We start from the raw sequence: 27,372 nt of genomic DNA, 5'->3' as shown, positions 1-27,372 counted from the left end.
AAAAAAAAGTAAAAACTTGTACAAGAAATTTACATACACAGAATTTATGTACAAACCAATGCCTATAGCTTCACATTGTCCAGATCATTCACATCTGAATGCATGCCATTGTGTGCATTGGGATTTGTAGGCACACAGGATACTATTTTTGTTGCCAAGCTTTGTTTTTGCATTACAACTTTCTTTATATGTACAGCACAGTTTTGTTAAGCAATCAGAACACAAATACCACTGGCATAGCTAGAAAACACTGAAGTACTCCAACAGCACAAAGTATGCAAACTGTGCAGTAAAACAGACAAATCCTAACAAGCTCATTAGTACCATACTGCAGCGATTACTGAGCAAAATGCTTTCTGGGGTGCACCAGTCAGGCTATACTTAGAGAAAGCTTTGCCATGTTTTAATGCAGTGTTACCATCAACTGTGCACTGCTATCACAGTCATATTTTGCTAGTATAAGCTGTTGTGGGAAAGAGGCACTATTTTCTGCTTGTACCTTGCCTAGCTATCATTCTTGATTAGCAATTAGGCACTACATAATAATGGTGAGGATGAGAATAAAAATTATAAACATAAGAATCAGGGTCTCAAAGCCCCATCTGGCTCAGTATCCCGTTTCTGACAGTGGCCAAAAGTATATTTTTTAGCAAAAAATGGGAGAAAGTGGGCATGCGTAGAGTGACTCTTCCCCAGCAATCAGCATTACATATGTCAAATCTGAAACTAGATTCTCTAGGTGTCTTCTAGTGGCTTCAGTTGCATCATCTTCTCTGTTGTAACTTAATGACTCAAAACCAGAAAACCAGGAGATTTTTACTGTGCCTTTAGCATCTGTGCCAGTACATAAATATTTGTACATAAAACAAACATCCACTGCCCAGAAGATGACACCTACCATTCAAAAGATAGGTGCATATAACTTCAGTACAGTTATTTGGAAGATCCACTGAGAGAAAGATTAAAGTTTCTACTGAAAGTCACTCTGTTGTATCATGGTGTCAGAAATGTTGTCAGTCCTTCTTTGTGGTAGAGGATTGATCGAATCTATGATTATTCAGCTGCTATAATGGTTAGAAAGTTCAATTTTAATTAGTGAAATAGGAAAACATTTTTCTTTCTGCTTGATCATATAATGCAAGCAATACTTCATCTGGTGGTCCCAGACATAGGACCTGTAAGGGCTGTGGTCATGTCAAGAACTTAGCTCTTTGGTAAGCCACAGACGTAGCAAAGGAGCTGAACTGCTGTGCATACACGTATCTGCTGGCCAAGAGCAGCAGGGGGAGAGACAACAGCAACGTTGGTATGCTCTATCTTAGCAAAAATGTCTCCACTTTATTCATCACACCCAGCTTGTAGCTCTGATGGACACTTACATGGAGGAGATCCTTGCTGCACCTTGGGGTATTCTCAGCAACTGATCTTAGCAAGCGATTTGAGCCTCCACCTCTGCAGCAGGACGTGGTCAATAATCAGACCAGTGTGCTTGAAAGAGACAATAAAGTATATAGGCAGTGGTGGTGGTGAAGCAAAGTGCTCTTTTAAACATATCACCTCAGTGTCTGCCCTCAAAAATTCATGCGTCTCCAGGGTGAATTTCTCTTTTGAGAAGTGGTCCTTTTTACAAGGCAGGAAGCATTAGGTATGCTCATATCTCAGTCAAAGGGTTTCCTATGCAGTGCCAACAGTTATTCAGCAGCACTCATTATGCAGGTGAGATGTATCGCAGTGCTGCTACTCTGCAACACTCTGCAGATCTCTATGCACCATGTGCACAATGTCTGAAATATAAGCAAATTTATGCTGCACTCATCCTTTCTGTGGTTATTAGTGTCATTTAGTATCATCTTCCTCCAGCAAATTGACTCACCAAGCAAAATGCACAAGTGCACTTTAAAGTGGATCACATTATCACGCCTACTTCTTCCGAAGAGCCAAGTGCCATTACTACTTTTCACAAGGAATAACTGCCTAAACTATTTCACATTCTGCAGTGCATCAACAGTGTACTTCCTCCATTCGGTTAGCAATTCAGAAGAGCGATTGAACAGTAATGCACAACTATCATATTGTTCTACAATGGGGAGATAAAATCTAATGCATCACTTTATGCCTCTTATATGTTAGGATGTTCTTTTCTGGAGCCTTTTCATCTAGATATGCAATTGTATTTTTCCTAAGATCCTGATCATATTTGAGGCTTCAGGAAGGTATTCTAGTGAAAATACTACTTTTACTCATAAAACATATTAGAGGATTATCTCTCAATACTACTTTTGAGATGACATATAATCCTAACTGCACAGTTAATTTCACTGAAAGTAGACCAAACGGACTAATGATGGTCAAGTGCTAATGGGATTTTTTTTTTTTTCCAGAAATGTTCTCACATTACTCACTAGCACTCCTTCTTCCTTCATCTGCTTTATTTTCTAGAAGGGAAGTAGAGCACCAAAGAAATACAGCAAGGATCCAAACTGTTGAATGGTTAAGATTATGCCTAAAACAATAAACTTGGAACCAGAAGACATGAAAGCTAAATTTAGAAACAAGAAGAAATTTGGGATAAGAGGTATAGTAAGGAGAGGGGCTAAGGGTCAGAAGTGAGAGCAAACAATTTACTAAGCTGTAAAGCAAAGCCAGAGCTCGGCCAGAATCTGTATCATACATTTAGAGCTGAGACAAAAAGCAGCTGGTACTTGAGTAAGACAAGCTGGGACCACTCAACGTCCAGGGATGAGTGTTAAATAAATTGGAATAAAACAAAGGCCCTGTTTCAGCCAGGGATCACATTTTGCAGCCACACGTGGGGATAGCTTCGTATGCTTGATTGCTACAGCTGTCTCTACCCAGAATTACACGTGGGTCATTAGTCTCCTGGGAGACTGACTGTGGTAACCCGGTGGCTCCTTGCTCCTTGATTGCTCAGGAGTGCTTGTCGAGAGGCTGTCAGGAAAATCACCAAAGTACACGCTTGAGCTCAGCTCTCAGTGACTTTCAGCAGGACTGACCTTTGTGCCTCTGAAAATCTACCCGTTGTTCTCTGCAAAGTGGTGACTTTGCACGGGGTCTGTTTACAGTTGTGCATGTTTGGTGTTTCTGTGGCCTCCTCACTCATTACCACTGCACTTAATATCATGCCAAAAGAAGAGTAATAAATATATTTTTTTCAATTATAACTGAAGTGCTGCCATAGCAGAGGGGATGTGTTGTCCAAGGTCTTTATTATGCAACTGTATGCAGATCACTGTGAATTGCATCATTCATCTAGTTCGGCGGTGCAGCAACAAGGTCACCGGGCATTTTTAAGTTATCATTGAAACCATAAGTCTAATAAATGTTCTTGGTAATCACAGCAAACATATTGTCATTGTTACAGATGTTACTCTTTCAAAATCGCTTGGCAAACATGAATAAAACGTAGCCCTTGTGCATGCTCTGACCTCTCTTAAAAATGCACCATCAGGAACCTTGAGCAGGTAAGATTGTTTAACCACAGGAGTCATGGCCTACAGCTAGAAAATCAGTACTTTTAACAGCACTGTTGCAGTTTGCTTAGAATAAACATGCAGGCAGCTAAATTAACATGGAATCAGTGAGGGGCAAATTTTGACAGAGAACAGATTTTGAAAAGGAACATATCCATTAGTAATGCCAACACAGGTAAAAGTCAGTTTCATATTACAGTGATCTATTCAGATTGACATTAATTATCCAGTTTATTTTTGTAGACTTTATATAACAGTAGCCCATTCCTTGTCAATCCAGTGGCTTTTCATTATCTGTCAGAAAATACACTAACCACCAAATGCATCATGTCACTGTGAGCTTTGCCATTATGTGTAGTGACTTTCCATAAGTCTTATCAGATGCTGCAACCACTGATTTCTTTGAAAGGATGTACATCATCTTCCATGCTGGGCCACTAGATTGCTAATGTTATGACCTCAGAAGCGGTGTCCAGAACTTGTTGCAGCTTCACTGCCTTGCAACCTATCATATATATGCATATATTTGGCTATCAGGCATGAACAAGCCCACAGCAGCTTGACCACTAAATATGCTCCTGACAATAGGGGAGGAAAAGGAAATTCAAAGCAGGCACAATTTATTGAATTTTGCCTTCACTCATACCCATTATGGATATGAATAAAGGTCAGTAATTCAACATTACTGCAAAATTCACTTAAGCTCATTCAGTGGACAGAAAATGCTATCATATAAAGACAGCTGTTTAGCAAGGGACTAAAATAAACATGGTGGCAAGAGAGGTCTAGGACAAGACACAGCTGTCATGTCTCGTTCTCAAACGACATATTCAATGCAGTCGTGAAATCAGTTTCACTGCTTTTGTATATAATCCTGTGGCTTCCATGCTAAAAACAGCAGAAAACATTACCCTTTGTTAAGGGAGCTATTTCACCAAGACACACAGCATGTGCCCAATTTACTGTGTCAGCAGCTTTCAATCCTCAATTCAGTTCACCAACAGTTAAACTATTCTAGGCCTGTGTTATAACCTTTTAAAGATGACATCTGACAAGATGATTTTTGATAAATAATAGGAACTTTTTACTACTAACCTGGGCCTTGGCTTGCCAAGGAGACCAGTTCTTTGGATGCAACCTGATGACTTGTTAGCCGTGGCTGTTCAGATACCCATTTTATCATCACTGCATACTCTGAGCCAATGCTGTAGTCTCCCCTCACTCACAATATGCTCACTTGAATACTCTCCTGTATTTTGTCACAATACAACAACAAAATGTTTAGACTACTGCAAAATGCTGCAGGCTAGTTTCTGAAGGTGACCTTGAAGACATCTGGCACACAGCAAATGTGGTGGAAGACAGGCAAATACTTTGTCCTCTGTACCACCTGGGTCCAGTGCTGGTACCACCATTTGAAAAAAAAAAAGAAAAAAAAAACATAAAGGAACTAAGTCACTACACATTTTTGTGTGCAAATACACATTCAGAATTGAACTTTCATGTGCATGCTGAGGAAAATCAAAAACCCATAGACAGATCAGCAACTTTCCCCCTCTAAAACTGTATTTCTTTTCCTTTTTCTTTGAAGCTTATGTTTAAGTCTTTTGTTTTTGTAACTCTTCAGGGTGGGAAGCATGAATTAAAAATCAGTCTTTGACCCATTACTATTTTATTATCCTCTCTTTGGCAAGTTGAAAGCAATAGCTTGCCAGGCTTGTATTTAAATTTTCATGGAGTGATGTGAGGGAGTGAAATACGATGGCCTAGACAAGGTACAGAAAAGCTAGGTGGCAGTGGGAAGGCCTGCTCAAAGAGATTGTGTTACTGAATATATATGTTTTGAACTCGTTTTATTTTAGATCAAAATAACATTTATTTTAGAGGAAGTAACAACTTGTAGTAGTGACCATAATATTTTTAGATTGAGGAACCACAGGAATATTGGGGCCAAAAGCAGCACCGTGGCTGTGTTCAACTTCAGAAAGGTGAACTATGTTAAAAAGAGGATTCTTGTTTAAAATAAGTCAAAGGAGGATGGCTAAGAGAGTTATATCCTCACAGGTGCCTAATGGGTGGCATAGAGACCCCTGAAGGACCCCTGAAGGTGCTGGGAGGTAGTACCAGTGCATATCACTTGGTGAAAATATGCTGGGAAAAGGTAAAAGAAAATCAGCATGGATAACAAGTAAAGCCAGGGAAATAATTAAAATTAAGAAGCTAGCATGTGAAATGAGGCAAATACATCTCGGTGACGGAAAGAAAAATGTTATAAATCCTGAGAGAATAAATAACAAACAACACTATAGCTAGACTAGCATTTGCTTTGTAAATATAATGGGAAATTTTCAAGGTGCTCATTTTCTTTGTAAGTAATTTGACCCGTCTATGACATCAAAACACAAAATGATGGCTTGATTCACTGGTTCTCCTGCCATTCATATTATGCAGATTGGGATGAAAATGAATATAAAGTGCTGTAGAACAGAGGAATTTTATACTTATTTTAGTCTGTATGGATGATAATATGAAGTGTGGAACAAAAGTGGATCTAAATGTTTCTCAGCGATCTTTTCTGAACTCCAGAAGTGAAGCCATATCAATCTTTTCCTATTCAGACGTAAGAATGCCATTAGTGCATGGTAAATCAAACTGTCTGATTTTATAACCATACCCTAGAGTCATTTGATGTGTTTTTCTGCACCTCATTAGTGGCAAATTTACTCCCTAACGCAGCAGGGCCAAATCTGTTGTGTTCACAAATGCTGATCTTCCAAATTCGCGAAGTTCCCACTTATATACAGCTAGATCCTGTGTGGTTATATCCAGAGTTGCTAGGATATATCCACAGTTTGCCAGGGTTATACCTCCAGCATTGCTTCTCTGCACCTGTGTTCCTAGCCTTGCAACAAAGACATAGATAAATGCAACAAATCCTTTTCTATAAATGAATTGTGATTTTTAAGGATTGGTTAAGTACACGTTACCTTTTGTTTACTTCTTAAGACCACTTGTATGAATTAGTTCCACTGGAGTTTAGTACAATGAATTCCAAAAAGGTTTCCACAAGCGCTCTTAAAAAAATAAATAAATATGTGAGCAATGGGAAATATTTTTTACCAAAGGCACTTTCAATTCAGAAACAGAATCACTAGTGTGAGAACAAACTGATTATCTAACTTACCTCTGACCTGAAAAGGATGAAAAAGATTAGGAAGAGAGTTCTTTCCACGTATTATTGAGCGGCTTCTTCATGTTAAGCTTCTGCATAAGTGCTTTTGCAGTACCAGGACTCTCTTACTGAATCATTGGTCCTCTGTCTAGAGAGAAATATTTTGCAGGGATTTCACTTAACAGCTCAAAATAATGACTAAATTGGAGAATAATTAAAATCATAAAAATATTAATCAAGAGAGAAGACACACTGATGAAATAGTCTCCTGCCATTTATTTCCTTCATGTTTCCCTTTATTTCATTTATTTCTTTTCCCTAACCCTTTCTACAGGTACATTTATTTTCTCTACCACCGCCTGCTGGATTTTGCACTTGTTGTGACTGCACACACATCTCTGTTTCCTCTGGATGGCTTGATACTTCGACTATTATATTTTGAAACATCATCTTGTGCATTCTGTGCTTGATTGCTATTATAAAAATGTTGGGTTCCTGTAACACTGAAAGCAGCAAATAGATGGGGGGGGGATGGACAGATAACATTGTGGAGGTTTGCATTTTGCTTGCTTAAATACAGTTCTGCCTTTCACGAGACATTTTTAGGAGCTGCATTTGCTTTGTGCAGTGTTTTTCTGCAGTGACAGCAGGCGGTGGTTTAGTGGCAATTCTAAAATGTAACATTACTGTACATTAAAAACAGTACAATAATGTTTTGGACAGCAACACCTCTTAAAAATAAAACAAGATGACATTCCTAGTTTCCTTCCTCTGTTGTAGCAACCTGTTCTTGTTGCTTGGACAATCCTTCAACGTCACAAAGCAGAGCCACTCACCCTTCTGTTAAAAAATAAAAATAAAAATAATAAAAAACACATAAATTCAGTAACATTATTAGTAATCATATAAGCTGTTTTTTCTCTCTTTTTTTTTTCTTTGTGAAACAAATATGTATTTTCACTTGATTTACTAGGTCCATTAAATATTTGCATTATTGCTTCCAGTTACTCTCTGCTCAATGTATTAGCTATATTAAACACTCAGAAGACAATATATTTTTAAAAATTAACATTTATTTATTTGTTTGCTCTTAGTACCTTCTCAATACAAATGTTTTTCTCTATGCTGTAAGATTTTCAAAACATCAGCAATGTTTTCTTTGCTACCTGTTACTTGTTTTTTATTATTATTTTATTACCAGCCATTAGGCAAATAAAAGGTAAATTGTATAATCTAATTTTGTTAATAGAACTTAATGCAATTCTAGGCAATCTAAAAATAAGTAAATAACCTCTTACCCCTCCAACAACCATAAACAAACTGTAATAAGGCTATCAGAAAATACACTTCAGAAAACCGCTAGAAGTGCAAAGAGTCCATACAATAAAGCACACGGGTATGCAATAAGAAGCTGCTGTCCTTCCATGGCCAAGGCAGAGGTAAAAATTTTGGACGCTGACAAACTGCACCATCCAATAATAAACAGGGCTAACAAAGTTCCCAGGATCCCCCTAGAAAATAAAATAATAAAAGAGTACAGTTGTTAGCACATGTAGCATCAAATCTTACCAAACTTAGAAACTCAAGTTCACATCTGGCAACTCATTACTGGTAAGGCTGCAGGCAGTGGCAGAACCAAGGATTGACTGACATAACAAAAGTCCAATCAGAAAAACAAATTAAAATATTAACAGGTAATTTCTTCAGCGTGAATAAGAATAGCAGCGTCACCAGTCATGCTGCTGGAAGGAGAAGTGTATTTCCAGGTAAATCTTCTGGGGCTCCAACAGATGCAGCAGCTGAAGATCTTTTTTAAGTTAGCGAAAATCTTATTGCAGCCAAAAATCATCAAGAATAATTTGTTAGGATTTGTAATGACACTACAAACCTAATCTTCTATCGGCAGCCTGGTGACCTGGAGGCAATGTATTTTTGTAATACGTGTCAAAGATTTGAAGCGTGCCTCAGACTCTGAGGAGCAGCAGTGTGGCTCTTAAAGACTTACACCCTGGCTGACCATACAGAAGGTGTCAACTGGCACCCAGGAGAGAGCCCAGCTGGTCTTTTGCTCATGAAGAAATCCTTCTCCACACTGTGGCTTTCCACAATGCCCTTCGGTGACAGCTGAGCTATTTTGAAATTAAATTTTGCTGTTTCTCAGGTGCAGGGTGGCCAGGAGAACTGATGATTATGGGACTGTGGTCAAAAGCCCACTGAAAAATTCCAGCAGATTATAAAGAGCTCACTATTAAACCCTGTAGGAGAAAGACCATGCCAATAAATAATGTTTCACATATGCTTTATTTGCACTCTGTATTTGCAGTCTGCTTCTGTAAAATGCATGAGCTCATGCGTGTAACATGCTGCTGAGGTGCATAATGAGATCTGCTGCATTACACACGTTCACTGTGTCAATCTCAGGGGCCTTCAGAATGAATGAACCTTTTCCACTTGCTAAATGATTTCCTGGTGCTCTATTCTTTCAAACCATCAGCAAAACAGAAGCAGAAGTGAGAAACAGACTACATATACCTCCTTAGGCTCATTTATCAAAAATAATCTCCACTAATCTTGTTATTGCAAATAAACCATGATGAGTAAAGCTCTCCTTTTTTAATTGCCTCAGTTTACTTAATCATACTTCATTTCTTGGCAAAACAGTCTCCAGGCCAATAAGGTACTTGGTGTTCTCAGCTCTTGTGACTTTGTGGGAGAGAGAACTGATTTTAAGATGACTCAGCACCTTGTTGCAACTTCAGTCCATTAAAAATAAAACATTAAAGACCGTGTGATTTAATATTCTCAGTTGAAGTGTTCCTTTAAACCTGTACAGTGGTATTCAGGGAAATTACACTGGGCCCTGTGAACCAAGCCTCTGCTCCAAGTAGAGATTCTACAGCGCTCACTTAAACATCTAGCCAGCAATTCAGAGCTAGTATGGATGGCTCTGTGAGCAGGCACCCATGGTGGCAGAGGGTTAGGATGTAACAGGAACACACTGTCCGATGATAATTTTCAGCTAGTATAATGTCTGTTTATGGGGCTATTACAAGGTAGTACAATTTAGAGCTGTGGCTGTTCGGCCACAAGGCCTCTCATCGTTTGTTCCAGGACTGACAGTGAGCAGGAAGGAAAGGTGACATAAAATCATTTTGCAGTCAAGAGATACGTCTGTGCACTTATATATTCAGTCCTTGATCTAACAGTGATTTAACTGCCAATAGGAATGGTCTAGCTTTAGCAGAGAGCATGTGTCTGGTGTATCCATGAGGCTCAAACCCTCATCCACAGGAGAGGGGCAAGAAGGGGGTGTTGTGCTCACAGTGACCAAGAGGACTGAGGGTGTACTGACACGAAGGTTGAGTTGGGATGGGCAGACATAAGTGGTGCCTCTCCACTTCTCTCTCTCACAACTTGCAGATATGGTCACCACACGGGTCCTTTACATCAGCAGGGTCTAAGAGTTCCTTTCGCCTGTTTTACACTCACTTCCTTCACTGTTTAGTCAAGGAGATGCCACGGCTAGTCTGTTCATGGATTCAATAGTGAAGACTTACCGTTTTTTTCCAGGAAAAACGTCTGCTGATATTTCTCCCAGAAAGGTGGCCTAATCAGCTTGGGCTCTGACATGATACGAGCATAGATGGGCACAAGGAAAGCTTTGAGGCAGTCTGTTTCCACACAAGTCTGAGTAAGAGAACTGGTCTTCTATTTGGCGCCATTCAACAAACAACATATTTCTTTTTTTTTTTTTTTTTGATTCATTCCTATTTAACACTGAAATAGCTAATCATGAATACCACAATTGTTGCATTAGTATCTGTCTTTGGATTTGATATGCATGTTATCTTAGGTATATTTCCTGTGAAAACAGATTGAAGTTATTCAATTCTTTACAATTTGAAATTGACAAAATAACATTTTTACAATATTAGGAAAAAAAATCATGAAGGTATTGCTGTATCTCTTTTGCCATTTTAAATAACTTTTAAAATTAAAAATAATGAGACATATTGGATTTAAAAGTTGCCACTTGATTTTAATAGCCTTTTTGTAATAGATAACCTCAGTACTTGCTGTGTTCAAGCAGTTTAATATAGTGAATGAGAAAGGACCGCAGAATCCTGTAGACAACCACTAAACATTATCAATTCATTTCAGAAATAATGGTTTAATTTTGTAAAGCCTACCTCAGTACACTATTTATAGATTTTCAAAAGATGTGTTTTCTCTAAATTCACAGCATTTTACAAGCGTACAGTCGTGCTTGGGAATTCCTTGTATAGACAACAGTACCCTGTGCAGTTCTAACAGCTGGTTTCGAGTTAGCCCCATCTGTCCTATGATTACATATCAACACCTTTTATTCAAGTGGATTATTAAACAGGTTAATCAAGCAAATATGGGAAGTGTAGGAGAACAGAGAATGAGTGGCTTCTTCGGTGTCATTGCTGTTCATCTTGTCAAGGACAGCTCAGAAATACTTGAATACATGGAATATGGTCAGGCTAACCCATCGTAGCACTGCAGAAACATGCAACAAGGACTGTGCTAAAGTCTTGATACCACTATTTCATTTCTTTAAAAAATAAACATACGTAAAATTGCTGCTTTACCACATAAAACAAACAGGGTCACTTTCTTGCTCATCAACTGGTAAATCCCATATTTTGCAGATTGGAAGGTTTAAAATGTATTCAGAAAGACTGAGGAGGGAAACCATTATTAACTATGTGTTAACTATGAACAAAAAGCACTGCTCAAAGCCTTCAGGCAAGACCTGGAGCTTCCTTGTACTTTGCTGTATGTGAACAGGGAGGTCAACAATCTGTATCTCAAGAGGTTTACAGAATGAGAAGAAAGGAAAGGCTTGCATGCAAATTTCCTAATTCATATTTATATTACTGAGAACTCCTCCACACACACACACAAATACATACAACGCCACATTTGTTTTTTTCAAAGCAATTACACCATTACTATTATGACTATTATATCTTAAGCGTTTGTCCCAATGCTCCAGATCATTAAGGGTTGCCTGATTATTTCATTCTGTCACACAGAAGTCAGTCTACAGAAGGAAAGGAAATACAAGGATGGGAGCCTGATACTATGAACAAAAACAGGATCAGGAGAACCTGCTATATAAAACCAAAGTCCATGAATTGCTTTTAAAATTGATGCTGAGTTTAGTCACTGTTGGCTCTTCAAAACAGAAAGCACATTTGAGGCTGCTGCAAAAATCAAAGCCACTCCCAGTCCAAGTGTAAAACAATGGATTTAAGGACTTGTATTAAAATAATTATATATAACCTCTCTCAAACACAGACACCCCACCCTCTTCCATTTTGCCCATCTTCATCTATACACACACACACAGAGAATGGTGTTTTTCTTCAGTGTTGGAAGCTCAAATTCACTAGATAACTATTTCCAAAATGTTTTGCATGACAATAGCCTTCTAACATACTGTGCTTAAGATGATTCCTGCTGCCATACACTGGTACTTACTGTAGTGAGAAGACGAGTGCAGAAGTGGACAGAATCACCATGGGTAGCAGGCAATATCCCAAAACACTTGCAACGCAGCCATGTGAGACTCCAGAGATGCTCATCAGGTTCAGTAGTGCATGTATAGCAAGACACCCAATGGCACTCACACCGTACACATAGCCAAAGTGAACTTTTCCTGCCTTGAACAAATATAAGTAAGCACAAAATGTTGGAAGTGAACAAGAGATCGAAAGGCGGTGGGCTGTCAGAAGACAAGCACTAAGTCTGTTCCTTTTTCATGTTGACAATCCCCTTCTCCCCACTTTGCCTACATTGGTTCAAATGTAAACTATAGCTGCTACTTTTGGTGATTTTTGCATCAAAACATTCCAAGATAAAATTGTGAGAATGTGCTTGTCACTAATGTAAAGTTATAAGGCTGTTTGTCAGTCTCGCTGTCATTGGGCTCTGAAGTACAACACGAGTTAGTTAGGGAGCCTTGGACAGGTCTAACTGGTAACAAACTGAGAAGAAATTATGGACATTGAAAACACATTTTTCCATTAGGAAAAAAAATCCATTCTTTACAATTTCAAAGATATTGGAAACTAAAATATTTACAATTTCTATACACAGGATTGTGGAAAAGCATCCTAAGTAAAATGATAACCCCACTTACTTTATATGTTTTTCATTTTATTACAGCTTTAAGCAGGTTTTCAAACAAACAATCAAAAAACCCCACCTGTGCTTTTTTTTTTCTTTCTTTTTTTACTACTGTAGTAGTAACTGTCAGCTTGTGTTCTTTTGTGCTCCAGTGAAAGAAAAATTCCCCAGGTGTTTTGTTGTTGTTTGTTTGTTTTTCTTCCAGGTTTTATTCCTTTGTGTGATTTTAGCGCCTGTGAGAGGTACCAGTCTGACAGCCTGGAGCCTGATGTTCTATAATTTATACACAAAACTAGTACAACAGTGGCCACAACACCACCGATTTCTTCATCTCCTGCCATTGTTTCAGAGGATCACCTCCAGACACGAGAGCATTGCTCACTCCCAATAGATTGTTAAATCTCTTCCCCTCTCTTCAAGGTTCTAACAAATGAACTACTGAATGCCAGGTATGCAATACTCTGATTTTAACATCTGTACATCAGAAATAACCAGTGATCTGGGATGAAGATGGTTTTGTTCATTTTGTGTTAGAATTTTGTATCCTGAAGATAACATGCATTTATGAAGGAGTTAGATCAAACCTGGGGCTCAACTCTCAAGTCTGTACTCTGGAATAAACTCCTCATTTTTTATTTTAATTTTTTTTTTTTACATTTTTTAAAAAGGGGTGGTGGTTATGGTGCACCATCTCTTTAATACATAACAATACATATATACATACCTATACCACAGCTGTGTTTGTGTATACACCTATATATTGCACATGTATTGCAGAGGATAAACTGCATGAGAATCAAAACTAAGACAGGTTCCCAGCTTTAAATTAATTTTTTTAGTTTATGTTTGGATTATCTTGTGACAGATAAGGTGGAAATATTATTGAAGGTTTTTCCTGGTTTGGAATATTTCCAAGTATCTTCTCCATGATGGTTAAGGAGGATTGAGAGGATCTACTCAACAACACGTTTTAATTAATCCTGGGGGAAATCAACCATTTTTGAGGAACTTGCTTCTCTGCCCCACCTTCCTGTATCCATTTGGGTGGAAATCAATCACCGGATGCCAACAACATTTGACCTGGGCAGATATAAAGCAATGCAGAGAAGAGAGCCTAATGTAGTGATCACACAATATTGGAAGTCCTGAAGTTGCAGTTTGGTGCCAGCTCACTTACCAAGATAAGTGCCTCAAGCTAGTAAGGCCTGCCACTGCATCAACACTCTTACCCTGTATTTCTACTCAGCCTGGCTTATTGCTGAACTCTCCTCTGGTTCCAGTCCCTGGGCTGAAGTTATCTACAGTCAGGTTGCCCATATCCTCACATTGTTCCAAGTGTTGGCCTTTCTCCTGACAGTGCATGCCACCATAAAGCATGGATAGAATAATCTATCCCTGAACTAGCAGCATAAGAAATCTTATTTAGGTACAGAGTCCTTTGCTGGCATTTCCATAGTACTGGTCTAAAACATTTAGGAAATAATTGTTCACCAAATAAAATTAATGATAACTAGAGACAGTGTGGAAGAGCAATAGTAGCTCAGATTATCATCTGCCACAATTTCAGTCATTCAAGTTTTGTAGTAAGCATAACATCTGCAGCTGTTTGGGGCAGCATTTACTATCAACCTACTAGGAAAAGCTCTGCCTCAAAGAGAGACAACTACTGTAAGCTAATATTTTAGGCTGTTTGTTTCAGTGTTTTTAATTATTCCACACAGCACTATTTAGCAGCTTAATCTAAGACTACCAAATTACTGAGAGAGGGATGGCACAAGCAGGAGCAGCCAACTGAAATCTCCTCTTGGTGCAATGCTTGTTTTGTGGTGCAGGGGACTGAGAATGAGAAAAAGCAGCTGAAAGTGTTGGTTCCAATTGTCGCTGTTCCTAACTTATGTAAATACTACACTGACTCACGCACATGGGAATACTCCCAGTTCACAGTGTTGTAAGCAAAACCCGAATCAGGCTTGATTAGCCTGGCAGGCTTTGATGAATTGAAAGCACTAAATTTGTCCTGCACAAGGAACAAGGTTAGAAGAAAGTCAGACCTTGTTTGCATCTGCCTGGAGTGGGTACTGCTACCCTTACTTTCAGGGTATGGAGAAGACTGATGGCAAATGACTATGTAAAATGTAAAGCATGCTAACTTTCGCACTGCTGTTTTTTTTCTCCCTGCAACGGGGCTGCCCTGCTTTCTGCCAGCGTGCGGAAGATCAAGTCTTGCTGCCAGGTTAACAAAGCCTTTCTCCTTTTCTCTGTGCTTCAGAAGTAGTGATACTATTTGAAAAATATCTTTGCATATTTTTCAAAAATTAAAAAAAATGAAACTAAAAATAAATTATAAATATTTTTGAAAATGAGCTCTCAACCAGATTATATTCCTGCTGTTATTAGAAAAGAATTCTTCAAGTACAGAAGGACATCATGTTGACATGGCTGAAGAGCCACTTTAGTATTCAAATGTGTCCAAAATAAAAATGAGCAGCCTGAATTTATAAAATGGTGATGGAAATCCCACAGACATTTTTCTGTGAAGTTGTGGCACAAAAACACTAGACTGTGTCAGAAGAGTTCTTCTGACCAAAAACTGGAGCACTGAAAATAGTTGTTTTTCTAATGACACTTAAAATGTTTAATATATTAGAATAAATATGGTAATTAAAATGCTTTATTTCAATAATAGTAGTTAAATATTCATTACAATTTTTCATTGTCCACGGAGAAAAATCAACAGCAACTGTTTTTTTCATTTTTTTTTTTCCTTTTAGCTTTCCTTCCATCCTCCTGGCTATAATCAATTCAAAGCTTTCTCCTTTTATTCCCCTTATGCCCATCTTCTCTGGCTTCCTACCTTCTTTTCTCTTTATTCTATTTCCTCCTGATGCTTTCACCCTTTTAAAAGATTTTTATTTTTATAGGGGCATAAATACTAACACTTGCCTTTTATATTGCAGTTCGCACATTCAAGGTACTGGACTGCCATTACAAATTGAGTAAGAACTTGCAGGAGTCTTCTGATTCAGCACTATTTATCATACAGGAAATGGAGAATTAGAGACCCATTTCTCTTACCTCAGTTGCTAGAGTAGCAAAGCCCTTCCCAGAACAGTCCCATCTTATTCCTGTCTGACAAATTGTTGCCAACAATCAGAGCTGTACTTCGGCAGCACTGTAAAGCCCCTGTTGTCAGTGATAAATAGATGAATTTGGAGTAGTGTACAGTCTCTGTTTCAACATTCCTCCTGTATGAAAGCTCTATTCATAAAGACGAAAGAGCCTAAACCCAGGCTATCATATTTTGTTTTGCAGATGATGTAAAAAATGAATATAAATTAAGGAAGTGCTAGCAAAATTTATAAAAAGGTATTGCAAATTTGAGGGTACAATGGAAGAAGTTTCTATTTTCTTTTTGGAATGATTTTAGTTACATAAAAATATTTTTGATTTTGATTTCTGCACTCCCCAGGATAACAACAAGGGAAGGTAATTTAAAAACAGTAGCAAGAGTAGTAGAAAAACTGGTCTGGTGTGCCATACCTTTTAATTCCCTCCTTTAATTCTCCTTTGAAAACTCCCTGTAAGGTCCTATCTAGGTCACACTGCCATGTGTCAAGTGCTCAGAGCCTCTCCAATATATACGTTGTGCAGATTTGTCCTTTGTTCATATCAAACACACCTCCCCCTCGCTCCCCTCCCCCCCCCAAAAAAATATTATTTCCACTGTAAGTAATACATCACTTCACTTGTATTACATCCACATTACAATTAAGCATTATGCACTTTCAAGCAAGGAGACTTTTTATATAAAATCTCAGGACAAATGGCAGCAAATGACTCATTTTATGCCAGTACTACATCATCTGTTATTTCACATACGTTATCACCTAGGTGTTATCTTGTTAGAAGAGGAATCCCTTAAGTTTCTAGCACATCCTACCAGCAGCAACGTTGCTCCAAGGGCCAAACAGAAAACCATAGGTCCTGTGAGGTCTGTCTCATTCATAATGCTGCCATCTGCAGGTTTCATCGGATTTAGAACTGTTAAGGTTTTCTGCCATATATGCTCAAAATTGATCCCAAGTTCTGCAATGAGAAATTCCATGACAACTAATTGCTTACAAGAAAACAACACTTTTACAAAAACTCATTAGATATCACAAGAACCCAAAAGAACAAAACAAATTAATCTCTTTAATGAAGATAATATTATAGGATGACGTATACTGTAGTATGAACATGCTGTACCTGCTCATCCAGTATATTTGAGAGTCAGCTCTGATTTCAAACGGGCAATATTTATTAAATCCAGTGAACCAAAAAATGCCTTCAGCATTTTGGAGTTAATATTTGTTTTCCCATATATTTTTTAAATATGTATATATATATATATATATATATATAAGCTACACTAAATCAGATGTTGAAAAATATGCTAATTAACAGTAACTGCAGAATTCAAGATACTCTGAAACACTAAAGACACAGATATATGCTTTAATTCTGGTAAATCTGACAAGAGATGCGTCTTAAGCCTGAAGTGCCAGAGACACTTAAAAATGACATTCTTCCCTTCAAGGCAAGTTAATAATTCTTCGTAGAGTGCTTTATAAGCTTTTTGCATTTAAAAAGTAATTACTGAGAGCCCCCGAAAAGAGAACAAAATTCTTCCCCATTAAAGCCAATGGGAATTCTGCCACAAACTTTACTGGGGCAAAGATTTCTTATAACTTCTGTGGAAACACTTCAGCTTGCAAGAGCAATCATTTTCCTTAAGATACTCCAACAAGGAAAAGCTAGGTTCAGAACTGGGTGCCAGAATTACTGAAACTGACAATGTGTTAGAGCTGTTTGGAAAGTTAAGTCTTTACCTTATTCCACCAATTCATCATTTCGAGCTGAGCCAAAACATTATAAAGTTGTTCTGTATTGAAATGTTTGTCTTTGGTCAGATTTATTTGGCACACAGTCATGAACATCTCTGCAGCACTGTGGATCAGAAGCAGTTGCATTTCAGCATCCTTTTCACAGGGTGAGCTGCCTGTGGAGTTAAACACTTGGAGAACCAAGAGCTGGAGGTGTAACAGATACCTGTTTCAAATCAAATGATCTTCCTATTTTTAAGGGTTTAGTAGTTTTTTTTTTTTTTTTTTTTTTTTTTTAAGAAGCAAAATACCCACTTGTCTTCTAGAATACAAAGCAGGCTGCATATGCCCTTTTTGTATTATACTGAAGTAATCACCAACAATTTTTCTCCTCTCTCTTCTTTTTTTTTTTTTTTTTATTTAATGCTGTACCAGTATTTTGTAAAGTAAGCGTTCATCTACAAATCAGCCACTAACACTAGGATGGTTCAATTATCATAAAGAATGATATTGTTTATGTAGTTAAACGTTCAACTAATTGAAGCTGAATGCAGCTTTTTCAATTTCTTTCCCACCGAAGCAAACTATTTAGTAGCATCTTTGAACTATTAAATTTATTACTAGATAAGCAAAAAGGATTTTTATCAAAAGTGTTTATTAATTATAGATGTTCCAATATGCATGTAGAGTAAACACAGATTGGAGAAAATATTTAGAAATGTGAATGCAAAAACTTATTGTTATGCTGTCATCTAGTGGTAGTAAAGTATACACTCTATATGCCATAAGAACGAACGAATCCCTGCAGATCTCAGAAAAGAAAATGTAGGCTTGGGAACTAGGGACTGATGACTGAATTTCATACAGGCTGCATACACAGAAACAAGCTTAAGAGCCAGGCAGGGTAGTTCTGCTGTAGGTGCTCTAGTGAGTGATGCAGGTTAGCAAACAAAAGCACAAGTACATGCATTGTCCTTGGTTTTATTTTTACCTTCTAGCAAAGGAGGTTCCTCATCAAAACCATCAGTGTAGCTAAGGTGAGAGAGTGTGTTGGGACTGTATGTCGGCTGTAAAATCTGACCTGTGTAACTCTGAGAGGGCAGAAGCATTTCCAAGGGGACAAAAGCATTGGCTGGAGGTTGGTCTCTTATCTGGCACCTGAGACAAGAAACAAATCACAGTAAAACAAGTAATGGCAATGAGCAACTTCATGGCACCTTAGAATTGCTCAGCCATGTGCCATGATTTACATTTTCAACTATTTTCAATAGTAGCACAGATACCAAAACCTTAGGAAAGGTTTAATTTTAAGTAATTATGACATGGGGAAAGTCTAGATGATCTGAAGCTCCTTCCTGCTCTATTTTCTGTGATTCCCTAATTATTATTATATATGATTTTATTTCTGTATGACCAGAAGGCACAGGGACAGCTAGGGCCAATCTCTCATCCTTTAACTACCATCTCAGTGCTTTAGCTAAAACTATTCTTTGTTTCCTTAGATTTTCCAGAAGTGAGATGCAGGTTCTGTAGAGCATTACCAGCACAGGTAGAAGTGAGTAAAGAGCTGTTTACTAAAGGCTGTTTAGCTTTAAGCACTTTTGACAGGATACCTAACTAGACAACAGGGAGGAATGCTGTTGATTTGACCTGGTCTGTGCCATTTCAACTCTCTCTGCAAGTCCTGGGACCACCCAGGTCCATCAGCTGCTGAACAGGAAGGCTGTAGCAATGTCCAGACTCCTGCACATAGAAATCTCCTTAAAGGGAAACTCAGAACTTCTCTTCTTCAGTGTCTCTCTTCCAGGGACAGAAGTCACCAAAAGATTTCAAAAAAATATATGAAAAAAATGAAATACTAGGATTTTTTCCATCTGTCTACTGTATTTGTATTTCTCTCTTAAAACTTCAGCTGTGTTGATTACACAATCCTTCTGTTGCAATTGCATGCTTTTGTCACTAATTTAATCTGAATTTTTAAATATATATATATATATACATAAGCATACTTACTTTCTTCTTGCACTAAGATTTTCACTAGACCCATAACTGTTGTAACCTTCTTCTTGGTCATCTATGGTATAATTGGACTGGTAAAAGTCATAGCGAAACTGCTCAAAATTTGACATTCTGGTGAGAAAAAAGATGGTGAATATTGATAAAGTAGTCTTTTGAGCAAGGAAATATCTATGTTTTGACGTTTCCTAACCTGGAAAGGAAATAGTAAAGTTAATAGTAAACCTAAAAGTTTACTACTATTACGAAGTCACAAACTCAAGAGAGTCTTTTTGTAGAAACTCATGATAAATTGGAACGGACAAAAATGGATCCTTTATTTTCTTTTTGTATAACAAGAGAAATTAAACTTCTGTTACCTCATTACTGTATAAAAATTTTTACATAGTATAAGAATGGAGAAAGAAACTTGCTCCAATAACTATCACTTGACGCCCTGCTTTGTTAGTATTATCAAAAATTACTTCAGTAATTTTGAAAGAATGCATATCAAGTAAACTATTATTTTAAACAGTTCATTTTCTTATTTTAAAAGAAAACTGTGGTCAAGTCTGAATGCTTACAAACTAGGGAATTTAAGAACTATTTTAGTTTTTTAAACCAATTACTAATTTTAGCTTTTTGTGTTTTGCATTGTTATATATGACCGTCTGAAAATACTAGGAAAATACATATATATATACAGTCACTGAAATTGTGATTTAATTTCAAGGAAACTGTAGCTGGAATATTAGGAATACCAGGGAAACATTCTTACTGGTTAGCTACACGACTTTGAAGAGGATAGCATAGGAGGACTGTATATTAAAGAAAATGTGGTAAACACATCTTTCATTCCTGCTGACCCATACTCAGCTCTGTATTCACAGACTGATTAGACTAAGAAAGGAAGAATTAGGCTGTTTTCCCTTCTATGAGGTAACCTAGGATGTCTTTGAGGACTCACTCTTGTACATGAGGGTCCTTCCTGGTTTTGAACTATTTTAATTTTGCACACAATGGGACTACATTGCATATCCTGTGTATAGGCAGAACTGGTTGTCTAGGTCATAAGTAAGCAGCATAAGAAATAAGAGGCACATTGGCTCTCTAAAACATCAGGTACCTTTGCTTTTATAGTCATACAGTGTTTTAAATCGCGCAGATGTTTTAGTAATTCTTAGATTAGGTTTAGGTGTTTCTTATGTTATTAACACAGCTAACTATAAATCCACAGAACATCATCAAAATTACAAGGTAATAATATAAGATAAAAAATTCCATGCCATGAGTAAGAGTATCCAGAAGATTAAGAACTGACTCTGTTTCACCTCATTGTTATCTTTATGACGGTCTTTACTTTTACTTTACTTTTTAATTAATTTATTTATTTATTTTACTTTGTGTTAATCTTTACTCCCTCACATCAAGTGGCTAAGATCCCCTTGAGCTCTCTCTCCTCCAGACTGAACTTCTTTGGTGTTTTAAACAAAGTTCTGAGCGGGACCTTTGCCTAGATATATACATCTATAACGCACAGATGAGGTATGTGTTTCACCAGTTAGCTAACATTTAAGTGGTTAAACTCCGAAAACATATGAAGTTAAATGACCTGACTCATAACCATAGCCATGTATGATTCACTTAGATTTTCACGTATGATAATAGTGTCCCCTAATATTTCCTCTTTTCATTACTTTTGTCTTCTTTTCCAACATCCCATATGCCATTGGCCAAAACACTCTTTTCATTTTAATTCATCTCTACATTTATCAGGTACATAGTGCTTACAGAAGAGATCTTTGCAAATCTGTTTGTAAGGTAAAAGTTATAAAGATTAGTATTTCATCAGGGACCTTGAATACTGCATATTAAAGTTTCTAAACTGTATTCCATAGTCATATTAAATCTGTGGTGTCCTAATTTCTTCATTTATCTGGAATATTCAAAGTAGAAATTAGACTTATATAATATTATTTTCTGTACTGCTGAGCAATCATGCAGGATTTCCAAATTTAGGAAAGAAAAAAACTTCTATATTGTAAAGATGAATTACTGCAAATTAATTGTACTAAATTATTTGCTGCCATTTTATTTGTAATTTCAGGCCAATTATACATTTGTTTAATAAAGATTTTACATGGATTATATTTAAAAATTGTAGTTGGTACTTCCAGCCTAATAGTTCAATTACAGTAAGTCTCTAATGTCTTTTGCTATCACTATGAGGAATTAAATAATTACTTAACCAGGTATGCTACAATCTTTGTGGTACAGTTCAGAAAAGATAAAAGTTATTTTCAAAAATGTTGGGGCTAAGGTTACTTACTTTTTAATATATTCGATGAAAGCTCCAGTCTGTTGAATTTACATGTTGGAAAACACCTAAAATATCCTCTTGCTTTTAACGGGGATGAGCTTAGTTCTATTTATAAGATTCTAAATTTGATCGTTGAACAGATGCATGCAAAGGAAAAAAAACACACAAGCTGTCAATATCATGGACAGCATTTAACAACACATGCAAAGGAGCTAACAACAATAAGCACAAAGGATAGAAATCTTCAAGGAAAGCAGAACAAAAAAACTGTGTTATATATATTTCAGCCCAATAGTCTAGATTGCACCTTAGAGCTTCTTCATTAAATAGGTATTTATAAAGATCCTGCTGGAGCCCTCATGAGCTGAGCTTTTAGACATTAAACAATTAAAACAATACAGAATAATACCCATTAAGGTAGTAGGGTAAATATATTTTGCGGGGTAGGGGTTCTTCTAGCAGTTACTCCTGCAAGGTGCATTTTGGGCCTTGCATATGTAGCCTTAAAGCTGCTCCTTGTGGCTGGCAGAAGGACCTTTTGGTTGTTGCATGCATCTTGGAGGGAACACGATGCCTGTTGGGACCATAACAGCAGACAGAGGAAGAACAGAAGTGTTTAAGGGACAGGTCCATCCCACAGTGAAAGACACATCGAGGCACATTCCCCTGCCCCACTGCTTCAGCCCCAGCCTACCAGAAAGTCTGTCACAGCACAGCACAGCACAATCATGGCAAGTCTCCACTTAATAGATGACGAACCCTCCTCATCGCTATTTGAGGGCCTTTATTGATTGTGCAAACAAGAGAGCCTGGTTAATTTTTTTTTTCTTCCCCCCCCCCCCCCCCCCCCCCCGCCCCCACAGAGCACTCGGCACAATATGCCTTCACTTTTGCGACCCATTACACACAAAGCCTTAGGAACTTCTCTTCTACAGTCCTGACAGCTAGAAAACTTGCAGCACAGCACAGATTTTGAAATAGTACTTAAATTTCAAGGAAAGCTTTCTATTTCCACATACTTTAATACCAGGTACTCAACCAGTCATAACAGGTGCTGCCTTTTTCACTTATTTATTGGATAGTTTCCCAATGAGCTCTTGGACTGGTTAATTTAAGGAATGGGGCATTAAATGGGATGCATTATCAGACTTAATCTGTGCCTCAGGCGCATACTAAATTTTGTAAGGTTGAAGGCCAAATGACTTCCATTTCATTAGGAGAATAATCATGCCCTGTTAGTACATGACCTACAGACAATTATAATATAGCTGCATTTTCAAAGAAGAAAAAATGAAGTATACTAAGTTTTAACTCGGTACATATCCCCACAAGAAACTAGAACCGAGGGACGGCGGGATGTAGAAAAATAAAGCATCGTTTCTTCTAATTTGGGATAAGTTAACTATGGTATTTGTTATAGCTGTTGTTAAGAGTCCCTCATTCTGTTAAATTTTTTGTCATGCCATTTCCATGTTGCTATAAGGTGAATTTTCAGTTCTTGGCAAATTGTTAATTTTGATAATGGTTAATCATCTGTATTTAGATAATAGTGTTTAATCTTATTTATAACAAATCAGGGTGGGGAATGATAAAAGATTAGAAAGAAAAGATGGGGAATGAAAAAGATTTTATTTTTTATTTTTTATTTTTTTAAAGGGATAGACGAATAAAGAATACTTGCTTGTTAGGGTTATACCTGTTTAATTACAAATAATGATATGGCTACTTTTACTACTTTCAATTAGAAACAGCCACACAAATAAATAAATATGCACATACGTATATGTATACATGCATACAAATATGCGCATACATATATGCATACTGGTTGCTAGATAAGGACTTAAAATAATTATCACACTGAAGAAGGGATTGAAATAGAAAAAAAATACAGTGACTGAGAGCGGGGACTTGTTGAAGAATATTTTAATAGCTGTTTAACATATAAAAGTTAGAAAAGAAAGCCACAGGTAGAATAAAAATATATATATTTTGAGAAATTAAAGTAAAATTGAAATATGTATATATTTAAATCCATATATAAAATTGAAATACAATATGCCTTATACATATTATACTTTAACTTATACTACATGAATATCCCTGTGTATGTAAGCATATAAATGTACATCTAACATACAAACATGGAAAATGATACTAGTTAGAAACGATAATGCAGAAAACTGATTAAAAAATAAAAAGAAGATTAAGTATTTGATAGAAAAGTGATCAATAGAAACAAAGAATTTCCAAGTTTATTAGAAACAGATAAAATAGTACCAATACTGTCACTCTCCTACGAGAAGAAAAACCCATCAATAAAACAAAAAGACAGAAATGATCAATTAAAAATTACAAATGATGTTTAAATATACTCTATGTAAGTAGAATATAAAACATTTGCTTTCAGCTACATACTTTAAAAATCTGTATCTAAGAGTTTTGGAAAAACTAATTAAGAACTTTCTACACTGAGAAGTTACAAAATAACAGGGAAGTTTGAAAAGACCAAAAGTAAGTAAAAATGCCATTTTGTAAAAGGCTAATGAGATGCCCTGAGTAATTATTGGCCCTTCAACATGAGATTAATCCCAGCAAATTATGGGCTCAAATAATAAATAACTGAATCGATGAATCCCATCAACGTGGGCTTTTGGAAACTAGGTAATTTCAAACTAATTTATTTTTTAAATGAGATTTGTATTTGGGAAAGGTAACCACGGATGACCTATATTTATACAAGACATTTTACTTGATTTTGCTTCAATAAATATAGAACCATCACTACTCAATGGGAGAGCCATTATACTGATTAAATAATTGCTATCTGATGCCTCTCAAATGCAATTGTAAGAGGGGGAGGTGACTTTCTAATGGTGTCTTGCAGGACAGAAGTTTTGTAAAACTAATCTAGCAGGCACCTTGAAGCAAAATCTACCAATCAGAGACAGTTACAGGGTGATTTGACCAGAATCTGTTAGGATAAAATAGACAGCAAATAATTAAGAGATTATTGAAGTTATATCTAAAAGTAAAATGAAACTCAAAGTAAATGAGCTCAGCAACTTTCAGAGTGACACCTGCAGTTGACCACAGAGAAGTTTACCAGCACTACATGTGATCATGCTCACAACAGATGGCTATCACAAACACTAAATATTGAAATTTGGTCTGAAAAGAAAACGTACTTGATGTTTACTAGCACAGGGCAGTAGACAGAGCAAAGGGACACCTGAGTTGCGCATTCCGTCAGGTGCCAGAGGTCATTGACCCACCGCAATGGGGAAGGCTGGCACTCATCAACATAAGGAAAAAATAAAGTGCTGTACCTCAAGGTTTTAGAATACAATGTGAATGTAACTATACTTTCTTTGACTGACAGGTAGACAGGATGTTAATAATTCAGTGGAAAAAAAATGGATGAGGTCTAACCATGAAAAAAGAAAATGAGGATTGAAGATGGTGAGTATTAAAAAGATGACTAACATACATGAAATATGTGAAAAAAATCTACAAGAAAGACAGAACTTTTTCTCTAGTTTTTTGTTAACTACTTTTCCTATGTATTCCTGATTTTCTATCACACACACATACAAAAGAATGAAAAGGAAAGACAAAGCAGGAAAAAATGAAATAACATCAGTTTTCAAAGAAGACAATTTCATTTTCCTTTTTTTGACAAAATATGGTAATTAAAGTATTTTAAAAATTTGTAATGATTTTTTTTATTTTTTTTAAATTTAGATAACACAAGATTAAATGGAATAACATAGGAAAGGCCATAGAATTCTCACTGTAGAATGAATCAGCTACTTAACCCTATATTTATTACTCAATTTTAACTGATGACCATGGAAAATCCATTATAATAATTAGTCAATTATTCTGTAGGGTTTTTTTAAATGTAAAAATTAATCACGTTAAGGATTAATTCAGTAAGCTTTAAACTGAATTACTTACATTAACAGGTCCTATTAATAATTTTATAAGTGGGACATTATTAAAATATGTTATTAAAGAAAAGGAAAATTTAATTGCTAAGAAATATACCATTTAATACTTTTACAAAATAATTTTTTACCAAATTAATTATTTGAAGTGTCTACTAAATTTTATGTATACAGGGCTCACACAGCAATTGTAACACCCTAATTCTTTCTTATGATGGGTCTTCAGAGAGTGGGTAAAAGGAAGAAAAAAAAAAAGGAAGTAAAATCCAAAGCAAGTAGCATTTGCATTCTCTATGCTGAACAGTTTGTTAGACTTGAACAAACAAGTGAGAAGTTATGTGTTCCTGCATGACTGGTTTTATGTATCAATACTCACTAGCAGTCAAAAACAACGGAATGGTGTTAGAAATTATTAGGAAAGGAGAAGACAATAAAACCGAGAACATCATTACACCACTGTATAAATCTGTGGTTCACTGACAGCTTGAATAGTGCTAAGTCTCATTCTGATATCTTATGTCCTGATAGAAGGGCATGAGAGGAGGGTATAGAACGGGTTCCACATGAGGAACGACCAGGTCAGCAAGGAATTTTTGGCCTGGAAAAGCAAAAGTTGGTGGAGGGGTTATATGACACAGTGGTTTATAAAATTATGAGTGGCATAGTGGGTAGGGATAGACTGACTCTATCTTTTGGAAGAACAAAACTCACAAAGTGATAGTATTAGGTTCAAAAATAAAGGAACAAAAGGTAATGGTGCATGGGTGCACCATAGATTACCTATGCTTCATAGGTAAGACCTATGAAATGTCTGTTTCAGAGGAAGTTATGCAAGTAGAACATTTGCATGAATCTGGAGCAAGTCCATGAAAGATAAATCCACTAAGATTTACTAAATACAGACAAACAGTATGCAATTCAAGAAGTCCATAAGCTGGTAAGAGTAGAAGACTAAGAAAGTAGTAAGAGGAAGCACTCATATTCTTCCCCTTGCATCCAGTCACTGTCCTTAATGAAGATAGAAATTTAGCCTAAACAGACTTTCTCTTTTTACTCATATGGTCAATCTTACTGTTAAGCAGCATGGTGCAGCAGTCTTTTATCTATAGAAAACAAGATTCTCATATTAAAGAAAAGCCAATAATATATATATATATATGGTCCGTGTGTTTTTTCCACATACTTTCTGTTGTGTCACAACCTAGTGCAGTTTCTTTCAAATCTTCTTGTGGAGACATTAAAATAGAGAGGCATGAAAAGGGTAATATGTATTTACACTCCAGGAGAGCTCAAATTTGAAATAAAAATAAATCACAATTAAGGAGGAAGAAAAGAAAACTCATTTCCTGAGGTATACTTTTTGAAGTGAAGGTATCTAGTGTTATACTAACAGAATTTATATTTCTAGTAGTTAACACAT

The 27,372-nt window shown here is 36.6% G+C and overlaps 1 protein-coding gene across 3 annotated transcripts; it reads right to left on the bottom strand.

Annotated features, from left to right (window-relative positions):
* Nucleotides 1-7,932: 7,932 nt before the first annotated feature.
* On the bottom strand, nucleotides 7,933-22,761 carry YIPF7 (Yip1 domain family member 7). 3 transcript variants are annotated; one of them, XM_040556682.1, is made up of 7 exons: nucleotides 22,697-22,761; nucleotides 22,012-22,121; nucleotides 19,701-19,817; nucleotides 18,679-18,845; nucleotides 16,763-16,908; nucleotides 12,175-12,356; nucleotides 7,933-8,174 (listed from the first exon to the last, which is right to left on the bottom strand). In XM_040556682.1, exons 3-7 carry the CDS (start codon nucleotides 19,814-19,816, stop codon nucleotides 8,012-8,014), a joined length of 774 nt encoding a protein of 257 aa, XP_040412616.1. In that variant the 5' UTR covers nucleotide 19,817; nucleotides 22,012-22,121; nucleotides 22,697-22,761; the 3' UTR covers nucleotides 7,933-8,011. The 3 variants fall into 3 exon arrangements, with proteins under 3 accessions (XP_040412616.1, XP_040412617.1, XP_040412615.1); XM_040556683.1 differs by lacking the exon at nucleotides 22,697-22,761 and adding an exon at nucleotides 22,538-22,683 and having other exon boundaries at nucleotides 18,769-18,845; XM_040556681.1 differs by lacking the exon at nucleotides 22,697-22,761 and adding an exon at nucleotides 22,538-22,678.
* Between the last annotated feature and the right edge of the window lie 4,611 nt (nucleotides 22,762-27,372).

The sequence above is a fragment of the Cygnus olor genome, chromosome 4 (assembly GCF_009769625.2).
Source record: "Cygnus olor isolate bCygOlo1 chromosome 4, bCygOlo1.pri.v2, whole genome shotgun sequence".
Classification (NCBI taxonomy): Eukaryota; Metazoa; Chordata; class Aves; order Anseriformes; family Anatidae; genus Cygnus; species Cygnus olor.
The sequence above is the reverse complement of the archived record's forward strand: the minus strand, read 5'-3'. Positions and strand labels throughout refer to the sequence as shown.